The 18,414-nt window shown below is 38.3% G+C and overlaps 1 protein-coding gene across 4 annotated transcripts in view; it reads left to right on the top strand.

Moving 5' to 3' along the window:
- MBNL3 (muscleblind like splicing regulator 3) overlaps positions 1-13,345 on the top strand; it is a 117,363-nt gene extending 104,018 nt beyond the window's left edge. For 2 of the 4 annotated variants that reach the window (XM_043896689.1, XM_043896691.1), the window contains exons 7-10: positions 180-215; positions 3,027-3,121; positions 4,020-4,093; positions 5,840-5,974. In XM_043896689.1, coding sequence (XP_043752624.1) covers positions 180-215; positions 3,027-3,121; positions 4,020-4,076 — 188 coding nt within the window. In that variant the 3' untranslated portion in view covers positions 4,077-4,093; positions 5,840-5,974. Of the gene's footprint in view, positions 1-179; positions 216-3,026; positions 3,122-4,019; positions 4,094-5,839 lie in introns of all 4 variants that reach the window. The other 2 variants (XM_043896692.1, XM_043896693.1) reach the window with 2 other exon arrangements.
- Positions 13,346-18,414: the final 5,069 nt, after the last annotated feature.

Here is an 18,414-nt window from a genome sequence, read left to right as displayed (position 1 = left end):
ACCTGGGTTTGGGGTCTTAAGCTATAATTGTGAGCATGGGAGATTACTGGATATGCATGTGCTGGTTCATTAATATTGCTAAGAATATCATTCTAGTTAAAAATTATTTCTATCAATAAAGCTTTAATAATGAAATATCTCTTTTCTTTACTTTTCACGCTTTTCTGCATGGTGTCCAGGGCCAATACTGTGCATGGCACCCGCTTCAAGTGTTGGTAGGTTTTGTACAAAAATTCTCAACTTTTTCTAATCTGAAAAAAAGTGTTTTTTATTGTGACTATGAAAGAAACAAGCAACTGAATGATATAGCTGAACATTTTCTGAGTATTTAAGCTTTAATATGGTGCTGTCTGTTACATGTTTTTTGTGAAATCACAGCAGTCCAACACTCTCAAGTTCTAGTTCATTGCTGCTGTGGTTGAATACCGACGTTGCCATTTCTGTATTTTCACACTACAAATTGTAGCTAAAATATTTTGAAACATTTCCTTATCTAGCTAGAATGGGCAGTTTTATTCTCTGGTTTACATCTGTTACTAAGAAATTGTAAAATATTTAAAATACTTCAAATGTAGAATTTGTAAAGTACAACAAAACCATTCCTCCCAAAAAAAGTTACCCAAAAGATCAAAATCATTCAATATTTAGATGTTGCAAAAAAGCAAAACTAGAGCCTTCTGTAGTGTTTTCTAATGCTTTCTATAGTGTTCTAGGATGAAGTGCCATCTGCACAGAAATCAGGCACCACAGGATCATTTCAAAATGACTCTTTGGGGGTATGTGATTTTTAATAGCCAGTAACACACAGAACCTTTAATTAGCCACCCATCCAATATGGTAGCCATCTCAAAACCATTTTGTGCATGCATGTGTGCTAAGTCACTTCAGTGATGTCCAACTCTGTGACCCCATAGACTGTCGCCCACCAGGCTCCTCTGTCCATGGGAATTCTCCAGGCAAAAATGCTGGAGTGGGTTGCCATGCCCTCTTCCAGGGGATCTTTCCCACCCAGGGATCGAATCTATGTCTCTTACATCTTACCTGCTTTGGCAGGCAGGTTCTTTACCACTAGCGCCACCTAGAAAGAAAACAAGGAAAGCGACTCGTTTGCCTCAGAACTCCAGGGGAGTTCACAGCTCCTGTCATTTCCATGGGCACCAGGAACAGACCAGGAGAAAATAGCTGTGTTCCATACAGGGAAGAATTACCCCACCTCACCCCGCCATCTCATATCAATCCAGTTCCTTTTATCCTTTTGGAGAGTTTGCAACAGCTTGACCTCCATCTCATTGGTCAGCCAAAGCTGCTGCAGAGTCCAAAAGGGACTAAGGGGTTTATCACGATAAAGCAAAAACCTCAAAATGACAGCCACATAAAGCACTCACTGACAGGTGAGGCCACTGTTATTAGTGATGCCCTGTCAGAATTAAAAGCATCTCCACTGATACTAGCGGAAACATTATATGCATATGATTAAGAGAACAGACTTTTGCAAGTTCGTGAAATGTGTCTCCATCTTCCCATTTTGTGGCTCCGCTCCCTGGTCCTTTTACCTAAGAATTCTGTGTAGGAATGCACATGCATGCTCCAACTGGTACTGTTCCTTATGCAGTTGCTGTGCTCCTAAAGGGAAAACAAGAGTTTTTAGAACTCAAATGTGCCGCAATAAGGGATGGACTTCCCTGATGGCTCAGATGGTAAAGAATCTGCCTGCAATGTAGGAGACCTGGGTTCAATCCCTGGGTTGGGAAGATCCCCTGGAGGAGGGTATGACTACTCACTCCAGTATTCTAGCCTGGAGAATCCCCAATGACAGAGGAGCCTAGCAGGCTACAGTCCATGGGATCACAAAGAGTCAGACACAACTGAACGACTAACACTTTCACTTCACTTTTCACAATAAGGGGTGTCGATAGGTAGTGGATAACTAGAGATAGGTGGGCGTGAGCAATTATTTCTGAGTTTCTGTTAATCACCACGTGGGGTACATTTGTGGTTTCTATGACATTGCATATGTTGATTTTCCTCTCTCTAGGCCATTCACTTTCTCTGTTGACTTTCAGAAAATCTGAATTCAATCGATGTGGATGCAAAGTATTACATATGCCTGCTTGCCATTCACACATTAATTCCTTGGTTGGCTTTCCAAAATGAGTTAGAAAAAAAGAAGAGCATCCAAGAAGCTTTGAAAGTGACACAGAAACTAGAAAAGGCAAAGAGAAATCTGCCTGAAAAAAGTTGTTACTGCTGCTAGTCACTGTCGCTGTAGTATTTGCAGTGAAGGCAAGATTTCATTGGATATTTACTATGAAGTTCCCCTTGGAAACTTGGGCTATTTATGAAACAATAAGTAAGCAGCCTGAGTAATTTCATAAGTAGCCCAAGTTTCCAAGGGGTTTGCCACAGATGTGCTTAAAACCTGCACACACAGTCCACTGTATTCTTTTTATATGCTCTCTACCATATTTCCACCAAACTCTAATCTTTTTGTATGCAGATCAGGTAAGTATATTTATATATAAAACTGTCCATTTGCACCTACAAATCTAGTGACAGCACTCATGTCTGTCATGAATTACTGAACCCAAATACCAATTTACAGTTCCCTACTCCCATTTTGAATACACAACCAAGTTACTTTTCTGCTTGCCTAGCCATTCATAGAGATAGCCTTGGTAAAAACAGATTTGTCCTAGGCCCCCGTTGTAACCCCTTCTGAAACTTTAGCCCTTGAAGTCAACTACAGTGTGATTCTGCTCAAAAACTTAACTGTTGGTAAATGTTGAGAATGATTCCATTTTCCTTAATGGTAACTATAATTGGCTTTCCCCTTTTCTCTTTTTAAATTTCCCCCCCTCCCATGCTGTGTTGCTTTGCACTGACTGTTTGCATGTTGCACCCTGGTGTATCCGTCGTGATGATGTCACATGGCTTGTCGCTGCGATACCTGCCACGCCCCATTCCATCGTTTGTATCATGGTTGCTCCACCCTCTCGTGCGCTGCTTCCATGATTTCCTGCTGAAAGTGCCCATGATGCACAGTGCTACACCTACCACCATGTCCGCAGCGCCACCACCTGCTACCAGCATTCCCTTCGTTGCAACAGCTCCGGGCAATCAGGTTTGGCCATTTATTTCACCTGTTTGGACCTAGCTAACTACAGTGTGTTGATAAGGCACAGTGTATGCTTTGGAGGTTGGTGAGAGCTATTAGTCTTTCTTAAGCCATTCTTAGATTTAGAATTTTTTTGCATATTCTGGACAGATGTTCCTGCTTTGCTACTCATCTTGAGATGAATCAGCAGAATAGGCTCTTTTAATTGGTTACAGGTGTTACTCTTGCTAGATTATATATACAGTTGTTGCTACTACACCAATCCTCAAATACATATGCTAATTTTTTTAATGTTTCCTCATTGGTTGAGAACAGAATTTACTTTACCACCATTTTTAGTTATTGCATTTGAACTTTTGCTTAGTAATATCATCACCGTTGTCTTCAGGTCTACTGGAAAGAAAGATAACACATTTCTTTCCAAGGCACAGATACGCTTATCATTACCCAGTGATTACATCAGAAATTCCTACTTATACATTAGATGTGTTTGTGCTGTTTTAATTTTCATTTGCTTGAGGTTTTTAGAGGCAGAGTCACAAGTCAAATTATGAATTTTGGGAAGTCTTGAAATTGTAAGGAGATACTTAAAATAATTATTGTGTAATATGATGGGCATTTCACCTTATTAAAATGGTAACCACACTTTAAGACTTTAAGTCCACTGCTGTTTTAATTACAAGTTGGATAACCCTATAGGACACAGAGCATTAATTCATTGGGGGAAACAAACCACATTCTAACCTGTGCTTTGCAACATTAACTATTACTGCATATGGTTAATATGTCTAAATTTTTCTATGAAATTGATTAAGGTTTTTGATTACCATGTCCAAGCAGTGAACAAAATAAATGGAATTCTCTCAAGAAACTGTTTTAATCTAAAATCTTTTTACTACTATAGATACCCCCATTATCAATAGATGAACTGAATAACAGCATGTTTGTTACACAGATGTAGAAGTTCCCAATAGAACAGTAAGTTTCTTTAAGTATTAATGTAATATTTGTAGGTTATATCTTTTATCTACGCAGTTGCATTTGCTAAAGAGTTTGGTTAATATTTTCATTAATAGACATTGCTTATAACTTTAGAGCTCAATTTAAGCATTCTAAATTTTCCACCTCGAATTGTAGAGAGCAAATATGTGATTTTTTAATATGGAAATGACAGCAGGTATTGTATTTTCCCAATGAGCTTATAAATTCCCAAATGTTTTCCCATTATTAAAGGGGTATGACTGGTTAGCCAAAGACACAGATCGCTTCTGAATTTTAATCTTTTAACATTTTTCTAGCTTTGTTTTTTTTTAATTGAAATAAAGCTAGGTAATTTTGTCACAATGATTATCTTAAAGATAGTAAGCAATATGCTTCTCCTAAGACATTAAAGAGTGCTTTCACATTCTTCCACTTTGTATTGCTTCCCATGTAAGTCTAGCAGATTTGCTCCAGCTGTTTTCAATTTTCAGTGACTTAATTTAGTAATTTAATCATTATTTTCATTCAAATCATGACACCTTTCTTTGTGATTTTTGTTGCTGTTTTCAGAGTTTCCCCCCTTCACCTTTGATTTCCTATGCCTGGTCCAGAGCCTGTAATAGCAACACACTTAAACTGAGCAGTGATTCACTTGGAACATGTGACTTTGGAAGTCACTTAAGACTCTGAGGCATCTTGATTGATTATAGGGAGTTACTAAAAAAAAATACACTGGTTCTGAATTGCACCCATTAGTCAGTGAAAGCTTGAAGTTTTCACCATGGGAGTGTCTGACTTGGTTGAAGGAGGCAACAGTGCCGTTCTCTTGATGGACTGGTTCCCCAGAAGCGAACTAGCATTTGTTTCTTGCTGAGGACATGCAGGCCCAGAACACTAATGGTTCTGGACAGAGCATATAGACAACTGTACATTAGACAAACAGGCCCCCTTAATCATAAAGAATGTTCTAAAAAGACATCTTTGCATATACAGAATAACTGAAGTAGCTGTATATTGTAGTCACTTTCAGAGGTATCATTTGTTATAGTGGCAACTTGGGAAGAGCACCAAACGTGAGAATAATAGATTTTATAAACATTGGCCTGATTTTCATGGACTGCTTCACATCAAGGTAAACAAAAGTGGTCAAATACAGTTAAAATTCCAACAGAACATGTTTGGGAGTAGTGATTCCTTTTTGCTTGATTCCATGAGAAAAGTTAGATTTGGCACACCATAATCATTGCAACATGTAACAGATGTTGATCATTTTTCCAGAATGCAAAAATGTACCCAGAATTCACACTTAGGCCATTCCTGCATAGGTCCAAAACATTCAGATAAAAAAAATTAAAGTTTGTTTAATACTTGCATATTTCAAAATGGAATCAAGTATATTTTCTCAATATATGCTTGTTGGAAGAAGTGGATGGATAGGTGGATGTTCATCAAAAAGTTTTGGCATTGTGCAGATAATACCTTAAATAGTTGAGTGCTTCTCTGATAACTTAAGGGCAACTGTCTACATTGGCACTCAGCGAGAACCATGGACTGTCATGGTATGTGACTCCTTAGTGAACATTCCCAACAGTTCAGTTTTCACAGAGGTAGACTATGAAATTCAGGACGGGGAATATCTTGGCACATGGTTCACACAGAACTAGAACAAAAACCAAATATCCTGACTCCAACTCTGTAATCATCCATTATTTCTCACTCTTTTCTTTTTTTTTTCCATTTCAGTTGAAATTCTGAACAACAGAGTTACAGATTACCAGAATCTCTCTGTGAGGACCTCCACGTGGCCTTTCTATATTCATTCACGTATGTCCTCTTCTACCAACACAACAATAAGCGTGGTGCAGTCAATATATTAAACATGCCAACCAACAAATTCAAAGAAAAAATAAGGCATTAAACAAAGGAGATGTTAAAACATAAATGGAAAATGAATAACTACCATCTGTCTTATTTGAATTATTATGTAAAACAGCATAACGTTTCATAATTTATCACATGTTTCTCTGTGATTTCCCAGTAACTATTATGCTGAGTGACTCTCTAAAGTGGACTCTTGGCTTATTGTGCATTCTTGGTGGATAAATGTTCCTCTGTTTTGAAGTGTTAACAGTACCAGTTTGTTTACACAGTAGTCTATTGGGCTGATTTAGAATGTAACACATATACCCAGTACCATTTTCTTCATTATTGTATCATATTGTATTGTTGTGTATTGTGTTAGGTTTTTACATAGTATATAGTGTTTTGCTGTAATGTGTGGTGTTTGATTTTAACTAAAATGTTATCAATGGGAAACAGAAACACATGTGCTTGAAAAAGATGACAGGTTAATATTGATATGCTCTCTCTTTAGAATATTTCTGTAGGTTTCTTGAGGCAGACATTTAAAAGGCCTCTCTTTTGAGTATGTCTAAAACCTGTTCATAAACATGCATGTATATAATTTGTACCTGTAGATCTGACCTTGTATAGTACAGTCAACGTTACTAGATTTTTTTGTGAGAGAGAAAAATTACCTGAAAATAACAGGGAATTTCTTAAAACATTAACCTGAATTTCACTCCTTAAGTATCCTTAAGTAGCTTGCAAAAGCTACTTAAAGTAAATTCTGGATTTACCTTTAAATGGTTTTCTCAGCATTTAGACTATAAATTGTGTAAAGTGCCCATTACAGTTTTTGTGGCTCAAGAATCCTGTCTTCTAGGTTGAGTGTCTAAAACTGAGCGATTTGTAATCTTCAGCTGAAAAATTTGTTCTTGGGAGCTTAAAGGTATTCTAATTACAGGTTATAAATTAAGCAGAGAGAGGAGGGGCATGGAGATAGTTTTTACGTTTTGGAGGAAGTGTGTAAAAACCATTGCAATGTAACCTTTGATACAAGTGCCATTTTCCAAATGGAAATGGCTTATGCTCTTTACACTACTCTGAATAACAAGGAAGATGCAATCTGGACCAGTCAGTCAGGGTGAAGAAAAATTGGTTCCAAGTGAGGCCTTTCCTCCCCAAATGGACAGTCTTTTCTGTTGATCACAGTTGGAGACTGAGTATAGGTTGGAAGAAATGGCGGGGCTGGGGAAGGAGGGAGGGAGCCACTTGAAATTACTCTTCAATTCATTTAAAATTTCTAGGGAAGGATGGCCACAGTTGTCTTTAGTTTCAGTTCAACTGAGTTTTCCATTTTGTTAAAACATTTCAGTGAAGGCGCAAGCACCTGGGATATATGTTACTGATAGATTTTCACCTTCCCAAACTTTATTAGTAACAGAATCTCTCGTATCACAACCAAACTTCTTTTTTGTTTCTTGGGATTTCTTTTTTTTTTTTTATATGTTTTGAAAATTGTAAGAGAGTTTGTAACACCCTTTAGATGAAATGGAGTGGCTGCACTCCACAGAACTGACCTGAATTCACACTACTAATACTTTCGAAATAATTGAATAGCCAAGTAAAATAGTAATTAATTCCTATGGTATGTCACATACCTCCTCCACCCCACTCAGTTATTAAAGTTACTGTTATTAATCAGTGGTAGAACCACGTGATAATTTGCATCAGTTTAGATAGATTTAGTATTTTCCATTAAATATATGTTCCCTCACTGGAAAGTATAAAGTCATCAAATTTGTTGTATGTCCCAAGTTTATTATTCTCCTTCATGAAAATGACAAGCCAAGGGAAAATCAGGTTTTGGATACCTCAAGCCAACTAGTAGTATTTGAAGCACAGAACAATGGAACTGGCAAAAACCTTTTCACCGCCAGGGCATGTGACTTGTCCAGGACTGCCTAGCTACTTGGTAGAAGTTGGACCCAGAAACATCTCCTGACTCCTGGTTGTTCCTCCATTTCACCTTGTCTGTGCTTCAGAACATTTGAGAATCCAGCCCAAAGCAGATCATTTTGGCTCAGAATACAAAAGAGCAAAAATAGCTCTTCAGTAGCTGATATCCTGTTGATCTTAATTATCAATTCAAATCATGATCATCAGTGATTTCTAAGTGATCTTGCTTGTATTGAACCATTGTCATCTGCTAACAGCGTTGTCTGGAGTTAGAGAACAAGAGGCGTGTTGACTTTTACCTACTGGTCCTTTGAACCACTTAATTTCTGTTTCCAAAAATCTTAACTCTGTACTCTAGCAATGTTACTTGTGTTTGGAGCTGAGTTTTATAAAACCTGTCCTGGGGCCTCTCCAGAAGGGCAGATTTGATCGAGGAAGGATGTACCTCAGCTCCTCTAGATGTATTCCTTAAAAGAGACAGAGACATCTTCAGTGTGAAATGAAGTTTTTTGGGTCATTTGACGTTTTGATACAGCATACTGTCTACTTTTTAAACTTCTGACAAAGATGTACATGGACAGTGAGCCTAGAGTACAGCTGTTTGCATGTTGCCTTAAGCACTGGAAGACATGATAGTGATGTATTTTTGAGTAAGAGGTTCGGTGAGAGATATTCAGGGTAGTGGTATTTTTGGTGCCACAATTTTTTTATATTGTTGGCATTTTAAAAGTTGCTTTGTGAGTGAATTTAGAGAAAGAAAACTCAAAGCACTAAGGTTCTGATGTGAAAGAATTTTGACAAAAATGCAATATTAAGATAGCACTCTTTAGTTGTGCAATGACTTATTCAAATGATCTTTATTCAAGAAAAGACAAGTCATAGACTATAAAGTTCTGGTGAAAAAGAGAAGTCACAAAACTAATCAGTGACTCTAAACGACAATTTACTGGATTAAGTGTATATATGTAAAATTCTAATCACTTGTGATTCTTAGTTAACATTTTATAAGCTTTGTAGTTTATAAGGGCCTCTTTTTTATTTATCCAAAATTATTGTTTTTGTCCTCTTTTCTCAGTCTCTTTCAAAAATACACAAGTGTGCTGCAACTTGGATAAAAACAGATCATGTATACAGAGAAAACAATCTAAATGTTTAAGAGGGTTTTAGTAATGTCAAATTTCTAAAAGCACTATGTGACCGTAACATAAGTATGTTTTAAAGAGGGATTAAAATTAAGTTTAAATGGATTCATAAAATCACCATGTAAAATACAGTATTTGCTTTTGCAGTTGGAGCATGATTCCTCACCTAGCTGTTGCATTTCATTTCACTTGTCTAGAGTCTTTAATTTGTAGTTAGTTGCAGTGTGTAAAGCCATCCTCTGCCTACTCCCATCAATCTTCTCCATCCATTCCTGAACACACTGAAGCACTTTGATCTTGCCGTAAGTGTTGTCCTACACCACTAGGCTGTGTTCACTAATGGGCAGCCTCAGCTCACCAGCTTTCCAATTTGGGCAAAGCAAGTACCTCCTCCCTACCATCAGCAGGAACCAAATAAAATGAATCATTACAACATGAATCTCTTTTTCATGGCACGACCAAGAAGCACAGTGATGTCCAATTAAGGACAACATTGGCATTAAATTTTATTAAATAATCTATAGGGAAGGCCCATGTGCTACTTGGAACGTTATTTCAGCCTTCCACTACTCCTTTAGAGAGTTTATGAGGATGCTCTTAGATGAAATGCAGCCACAGGTTTTCAGGTTATTTCAGTCTGTAGGGTAGGCTGTGATGCATAGAATGAATAGAAACTGGAATCTTCTTTCTTTGAATCTCTTCTACATTTCACATGTTTAAATAGAAATAGGGAAATACTATCTCCCAATTCTGTTGAATAGATTTAGGAAGATGGTGGCCTCACTTTTTATTTTATCAGTGCCTGGCAAAGGCAATAGAATAAACACTAGGTAACAGAGTATAACAACTTTATTTTTTTGCAAGTTTAACTGATAGTACCTAATCCAACTGTAAATATAATTACAAATAAGGTTCTGAGCACCAACTCACTAATTGGTGCCATGTTTTCCTTTTTCTTGTTTTTAAGGTTTTTATTTTGTTCCTTTTTCATATCTTTAAGTAGTTCACAAATTTAACTTTGAAGGAGAGTTAGAGAAAATTTTTTAAAATTTTACTACGTGTATTCAACCCGCCTAGATAGATCCTCAACTGACACTGAAGCAAGGTTTAGAGTCTAGTTCATGACTATTTCTTACAGTTCACAATTTAAGAACTTAACTTTATATACAAATAATAATTTTTAACTAATATTTAGTTGTTGCTTCAGCAACAAACCTACAACATGGCTACCTTTAGACATTTTTTTGTGTGTGAAAATTTTACTTGTAAAACTGTGGTTTTTTGACAGTGTGGCATGTAGCACATACAGCTCAAAGCTCAGATATAGATATGATTGACTTTTCTTTTTAATCCCAAAGTTCCCTTTGAAAACTGAATTTGCGTCCTTCTGTGACTTTTTGAGCAAAAAGTTTACAACATGTGGATTCTAGAATCAGACTTTAGAGCTGATAGAATTTGTTGTGTGGATAGGGTTATTCCACAGTATTTAGACACAATTGTATTCATAATACGTCCTGATCTCTCTTTATAACCTTACTTATTCAAAATTACTCAAGTGGCATAGCTGTAGCTACAAAAATTTTCTTACTCAAATCTATCCAAAGGAGGGTTAAGAATGACAAAAGCACAGATTACATTCATTCACATTGGTGAACTCATTCATACAGATACTGTGGAATGAGCCCATAACAGTGTTGAAGAGACATATGCTGCAGTTAACTGATGGTCTCAGTTAGGGTGCGAACGTGTGAGACACACCTTTTTTGCACTTATGTACATAGTTCATGAAAGTGACCCTTGGAGTTGTTTTTTTTTTTTAATATAAGAAGTCTGTGATAATAGTGGAAAAGTTAGTAAGAGAGAGTTATTTCTAAGACTTTGAGAAGAAGGTTTTTTTTTTTCCTACAAGACTTAACTAAAGCATGATGTTGCTTTCCTGTTGTGGAGGCTTTCTGGTTTGCTACGGCTCACCATAAGACAAGACTGGTGGCAGGCAACAGGTCAGCTTCAGCCAATGGCACTAAACAAAAGTTCAGGTACTTCAACTTTTAGCAAGATCACTAGCAAAGATTGTTTTGTGAATTAATCCTCAAACACACACACACACACAACCCCAGGCAGGTTTTTGGTGCTAAGGTCTTCTTTTTTCAATGGTTACAAGCAGTGAAATACCTTGTAAGCTGCAAGATGGATATTCCCATTCTGATCCAATGAGATTTCATCTTTCACAGAAAATGATCAATTGAGATATATCAGTTATATCAAATAAATATATATTTAAATATATATTTAAGTGACAATCAAATTGTTAACCCTCGCCACTATTTCCCCTTCAAGATCCAGAAGCCAAAACCAAATTGGCAGCTATTGAAAGATATAATTTAACAGTTAAATATGGCCAGCACAGGGCATTTCATCCCCTCCAACAAAGGGGAAAAAATGGTCCTGACACAATTTTATATTTACTTTATGCCTGTTCAGTGGAAGCTATTTTCTGACTTACCTTTAGCAGATTAGACAGTGCTTCACTGTGCCACTTCAGCCTCCTACTCTTTTAACCAAACAGAAGAGAACCAGCCAAAATCTTACATATTAATACATTGGAGCTAGAGAAGAATGTCTGTCAGACCATCTCTGTCGATTTCAGCTCCCACGTCACCTACAAATCACCATTTATCTTTTTGTTTCCTCCAGGCAATGAGGCTTAGAAAAAGGTCAAGGTTAGAAAGGTTTAAGGATAGATCACCGTACCGACTTTGAGGCCTTCCCATCTTGAGACCTGTTGTCCTTGCCCTGGAAAAGGAGCCCATCTTGGGGTTGACGGAATTGGTGTTAGTATTGTTACCGATTTTGATAGTTCTCACTTACAGAAACATGAAAATAAACCAAAGCCAGAAAGCAATCCAAGCCTTACAGTTGTCCAATAGCTCAGGGCCAGTTGGTCAGAAATTTGTTTTTTTTCCCCCCTTCAATACATGATCACTTACAGCTAACAGCCTGACCATCTGATCAGCATTTCCATTGTTGTAAAATGTAAGCATTCATTCATTTTGTAGTTAGGAACTCCAACTTTAACCTTACCACCAACGTATTTTCCCAGCTTAACCCATGTTCTTATGTTAATATTTCCTTGTGAAAATATAAGCCACACAAATATATTTTCATAAGGTCAGTAGAAATATAGTAAGATTTTATGTTAGGCAGAATCAACTCTAAAATAGTAAGAACGAACCTAGAAGCATCACAAAAGGTAATCAGTTCACTGATGGCACGTTGTGCGTACTGACAGCCACTGGGTCATACTCTTTAGAGCTTAAACACAGTGCTGTCTTTTAAGTAAGTAAAATTAGAGGAAGAAAGGACCTCTATTAAACCCAGAAAAGGATTTAGTTTCACTAATTCCGTTTCCATGCCCTACACTTCTTCCCTGGAGGAGAACTACCCATCAATACCCCAAAGCAGGATTATCCCAGAGGCATTTTATCTTTCTCTTTAACCATCCTCTATTATAGCATACTTAGGAAATGTATCACTGTGAAATAAATCAAGCTACATCATATTACTTTAATTATTTTTAAGAAAAAACCTCTATAAAAGTAACCCAACTTTAAGCAGTCCTCTTTTCCCTCACACAGCCTAAGCATTTATCTGTCATAGAACTGCATGATTGCAAAGCTTTATTTCTGTATACAGATGCTATTTGTTAATGATGGAAACCAAATTATTTTGTTGCTGTCTTTCGTGTCTAGCAGTTGAGAGAATTATTATGACTATTATATCATTGGATTTGAGGGTTGCCCTTGTCAAAATCAATTTCCTTTTATTATTGGTGTTGCTTTAATTATTAGAAAATGAACCATTCGTTACATGCACCAAAATTACAAGAATTTAAATAAGACTTTTAAAAGATGCTCCTAAATATATTCTTTTTTATGAAGCTAACTCTGTGCATTCATATAACAACAGTCTGGTATAATGTAGAAAATGGAAGCACATATTTTGGATAGAAAAATGCTGATTTACATACAATATGAAAATTACTAGCCCTGTGCAACAATTATAGATTTAAATAATGATCATAATACTTAATAAATATAAACTGTTCCCATAATATTTTGGCTCCAAAATGCAACAGCTCATTTCCTCAACTGCTATCAGTAGGTCAGATGCTTTGATTTTTTTTGTTTTTGTTTTTCCAAGTTATATGCTCTACTGCTTGTTTGTGTTTAGAAGTGTGCATTATGCAATTCATTTTATGCTATTTCCACGTTGTTTATTTTTTCTTTTAATAAAATGTGTAAATTTCCTGGTTTTGTCTTTTTTTATGAATCCATATTCACACATTAGGAGTTCACTTAAAAGCTATTTGTCTTCTAGCATATTAATCTTAATATTTAGTAATTCTAATATAAAATTTGATTTGGTTTAATGCTATATTTCATACATAGAATAAATTTATTTCTAAATATATACTTTCAGTATTTTGAATTATATAGCTAATACATCCAGTGTATTAGATATATTATTCCTATAATATTGAGGTCACCACCACAAGAAAGACACACTTATATTTTAGCAAAAGAATGCTAAACATTTTGAGATAATGCTCACTGGTTTCTATTGTGCTTCAGAAATTCTGAGGCATATTCTAAGATACATTATTATTAAGAGTTTGTATTTTCCTGTTATTGATTTCTATCCTTTATCTTGAGTGTAACGTTTGAAACCAGTGTCATTCATTTTATTCTTTTCAAGATGGGCATCACTGGTTTCACAACACCAGGATGCATGACTTTCCTTTTAAATGTTTTCTCTCACTTCAAATTGGTTTTCTCCAACCAATGGCACAGGAATGAAAGGATAATCTATTCTGTTCTGTAAGGAAAGCAAAATGTAACTTGGTAACACTTTATTTAGTCAGATTTCTAAATACTTAAAACACTAATCAGGAACTTCTCCACTGTCCAGTAGTTGGCTTATAGAAAACTGAGATGAAGAGACTTTGGATAAGAGGTTGTGACAGAGTGAAAAAGATCCTGATGCTGGGAAAGATTGAAGGCAAAAGGAGAAAGGGGTGGCAGAGGATGAGATGGTCAGATAGCATCACTGACTCAATGGACATGAACTTAAGCAAACTGTGGGAGATAGTGGAGAACAGGGAAGCCTGGTATGCTATAGTCCATGGGGTCACAAAGAGTCAGACACAACTGAACAACTGAAGAACAAAGTATTATCCACATATCTAGGACAATGAAAAGGGCCAGAAAGGAGGTGGAGTTCTTGTCCAGTATCAGCTGAGTCCTACAGAGCTACTAGCTTCCTGGCCCCTTGTGCCCTGCTAGACTATTTCTAAGTGTGGTTCCCACTGTGGCATTTCTTGATAAGCTGACTTTGAGCCCTTTGATGTGTTTGATATGTTTCTGTGACTCTGATAATTCTACACTAAAACCAGTTCAGTATATAGACATTTACAAGAGGTCTTTGGCCTCTAAGTGATTCAGCTAATGTCTCTCTCTTTGAAGCTGCTGAATGATAACAGCAAGAATTCAGGGCAGGCATTCTCGACCGTCATCAAAATGGAGTTTCTACCGGGCAGAGGGAAGTTGACCCAGGGGCAAAACCAGGTGTTAACCGAGTTTACCTTGGCATTTGTCAACCATTTCCCCAACATCCTGTTAAGTCCCTCCTATTCTCATCCCCTGGCCTTCCAGAAGCCCCAAGACAGCAACTTATCAGGCCTGCTTCCCCAGATAGATAGTGGGTTTTTTCCCATTAGAACTTTCCTGTTGGTTATCTCAGGCTATGGAGAGCAGCTCATCTCTGAGATCTAAGAGACAAATCACACTAAGGTGTTAGCAGCTTAATGTGCGGCCTCTCCTGGGAGTGTTTATATTTTAAAAGGCATGACTCCACTGGTCAAGTATCAGAGGCCACATGCACAGATAAGGGAGAAACGCTTTACTGAAGCAAAACTGGGCACTTGAATCACAACGTTTAACCAGCAACCAAATTCCTATGGATGGGCGGTACAGCCATTCACTACCTCAAGAAGGCCAAAAAAGGCAGACTCCTGTAATTTTCTCACGGTCAGGAAAGTTCTGATATAATAATGAACCTAAAATACTGACTTGATACTGAATATCCCCAAATTCCACAGACCTGAATCCACCCTCATGGTCCACTTTGGTATAAAGAGCATAACAGTGATGGGCCTGACAAGTGATGACATTTCTGGAGTAGCCTCACGCCTGTACTTGTTCATCTCCAACAGATGGATGCACATACTCGGCCTTTTTACTTGACGCTTTCCTGTACTGAAGTGTCCGTTTAACTGAGCCCTCCCAGATTTTGCTCTCAGCATCTGGACTCTCCCTTCAACAGGAGGACAGTAGGAGTCTGGGGAACAAAAGCCAACAGCTCCACTGATCAAAAAGATAGCCACCCTGACAAAAGGGTGAGGTTTGTGAGAGGAACAGATTTGATTTCTGTCCTGTCAAATAGATGCTCCATTCCAAAGTGCATGCTGAAACCTGTATAAGAAGGAAGTTCTGGTCAGCCCAGCACTTTTCTGTTTTTTCATATTAACAGTGCAGTGCAGAGGCAGGCAGGACATCTGGGCAAAACAGATGCAAGAAAAATCAAAGATTTTCCTGATGAAAGAGGGAGGTAACACCCTATAAGTGATTTAGCACACCGCCCAGCATGTATGCCTGAGTACAAAGAGAAAATTTGGTGAAAAATCATAGACTAACCGGATGCATAGCAGTGAGCAGTTGTAACAGCACCTGTTAAAGCAGATAGCCTGTTCATGAGCTGGACCCGAGAATGCAGAAGGAACCTGAGGTGTCTCTGCATTCAGCATGCTTCTAGAGACATTATGGCTACAGGAAATGATGGTCAACCCATGGAGGATCAAGAAGAGGGTGGGGATTGAGTCTTTGCCTTTAGCCTTCGTGACCTGAAGAGGTGAATAATTCCTTGGGGAAATTGGTAGTTAAGGGAGAATCAGATGTGTATTAATTATATATATATATATATATATAGTAAGTGGTTACTGCTTTGCCTTTGTTAACTATTTAATAAATGTATATGTAGTTCATTCACAGTGTTTTGACTCTTCTCAATTTCTGTTTACAAAGTCCCAGGTGAAAGAAATCCATTTAATGGGTTGTTTTAATAGGAAAGCCTGAACTCACATGAATCCAAGGAATCAATGGTCACAATCAGGGGCTTCCCAGTAGGGGTTGCCAATAAATGAGGCATCTGAGCTAACCAGCACACCTCAGTTTGGCTGGTTTACAGGACCTCCCTGAATCTCAAGCAAGTGTTTATCATAAACTGAGCACCAGCTAATGGTAGAGATCCCTGCAATATAAGCAAGTCCCTTCTCCCGATGGAAATCACCAGAGATAGTCTAGAATCTGAAGATACTGGGGACCTCAAGAGCCACTGGGTGGAGGCTGTGGGGCCAGATGAGCTCCCAAACCAGAGAGGAAAAACAGCCAAGGAGCGTCAGACATGCAGCTACATTCACTATTGTCCACTACTCTATATCCTGGAGAAACGTCACTGTGATAAAACTTAAAATACACAAATGTGGATATTGGTAGGGGGTTTAGGGAAAGGTCAGTCCAAGAATACTCTTTGAGTGATACACACCAAGATTGTGTCCACATGCAGTGATATGTCACTAGATGCTTCTCCCTTCCAACCCACCACATACACTACTGCCAGAGTCATTTTTCTAAGGTAGAACATTACTCCATTTCCCGGATTAGTTCTTCCATAGCTCCTTCCTGCCTGTAGAATAACACTCATCTGCTCACATAGCGCGCTTGTGCTCTGGCCTTAGGCTCACCCTCTCACTTCCTGGCTCACCCACCTTCTGTAACCTGTACGCTCCAGACAAGCCAAACCCCTGGTGAAAAGTGAAAGTGAAGTCGCTTGGTTGTGTCCTACTCTTTGCGACCCCATGGCACCCACCGGGCTCCTCCATCCATAGGATGTTCCAGGCAAGAATACTGGAGTGAGTTGCCATTTCCTTCTCCAGGGGATCCTCCCAACCCAGGGATCAAACCCAGGTCTCCCACATTGCAGGCAGACTTACCAGCTGAGCCACCAAGGAATCCCCAGACCCCTGGTGGGGAAATTGAAAGAAATGAGATCTTCCAACCCCCACATCCTCTCCACCAAAATAGTCGTGAAGGAAGACATGTTTATTATTGAATAAACATTAAAGCAGAATGGAATGAGCATCAGAGGCAACCCACTATGTGACTGCAGAGACAGAAAGGAATCTTGCCCCTCTTTTGTGGTCAAACAGATAGAACCCATTCCGTACGTGTTTTCAGGATACACCATAACTAGTTCTCAATTAAGAGCACTTGTGGTCATTCAGACTCCGTCCTAGCTTTCTCATCTACTGGGGAGACTACCTATGTTGACTGTATCAGTTGGAGAAACAAATTTAACATATCTTTACCACAGCAAGTAGTTTTGCAAATTGGAGCAAGATGCCCAGAGAAGTTAGACTCCTAAACTCCTAGAGCAACTGAGAGGTGGGGCTCTACTTCCCTTGATGTTTGCATTTCAAAGAGATCGTTCCCAGGTCCTCCAGGTAACATTCCAGAGCTGTGAGACCTTTGAGAGGCTTCTTTAGCCATTTAAAAGATTTGCATTCATTTGAAAGGGACAGGGAATGAAATTTGGAAAGAAATGGGAGAAGTGGGGAGAAAGTCTGCTCCCTTATTCTCAACCAGGAGAATTAAGGGTCTCATTTTTAACCTGCATTTGCCTTACACCACTCACTGTTTCACACAGGCACCCCATCGGTTCCCATATCTTTGTGCTATTTTTCTATTTGAAACACCTTCCCCTCTTCTTCTTCCCCTTCTTTGCACTCATTATTCAAGGTATATATTAACTATCGCCTCTTCCTTGATGACTTCTTTGGCCTTGCTAGATACTGAGATGCTACTACAGATGGTCCCTGGCTTACAGTTTTTCGATTTTGCAATGCCAGTCAGCTGGGTGATCACAAGAGTAAACATCCAAAACACGACCATTCTGTTTTTCAGCTTTAGCACAGGATTCAAGAAATTACATGAGACAGTTCACACTTTATTGTAAAATAAGTTTTGTGTTAGATAAATGGGCCCAACTGCTGGCTAATATAACTGTTCTGAATACATTTACCAATCTCGGTTCCTTTCAGTTCAGTTCAGTCGCTCAGTCATGTCGGACTCTGCAACCCTACGGACTGCAGCATGCCAGGCCTCCCTGTCCATCACCAACTCCTGAATTTACTCAGACTCATGTCCATTGAGTCGGTGATGCCATCCAACCATCTCATCTTTTGTCGTCCCCTTCCCTTCC

Source organism: Cervus elaphus, chromosome X (genome assembly GCF_910594005.1).
Source record: "Cervus elaphus chromosome X, mCerEla1.1, whole genome shotgun sequence".
Taxonomy (NCBI): Eukaryota; Metazoa; Chordata; class Mammalia; order Artiodactyla; family Cervidae; genus Cervus; species Cervus elaphus.
Note: the sequence above shows the minus strand (reverse complement) of the source record. Positions and strands in the feature narration are given on the sequence as shown.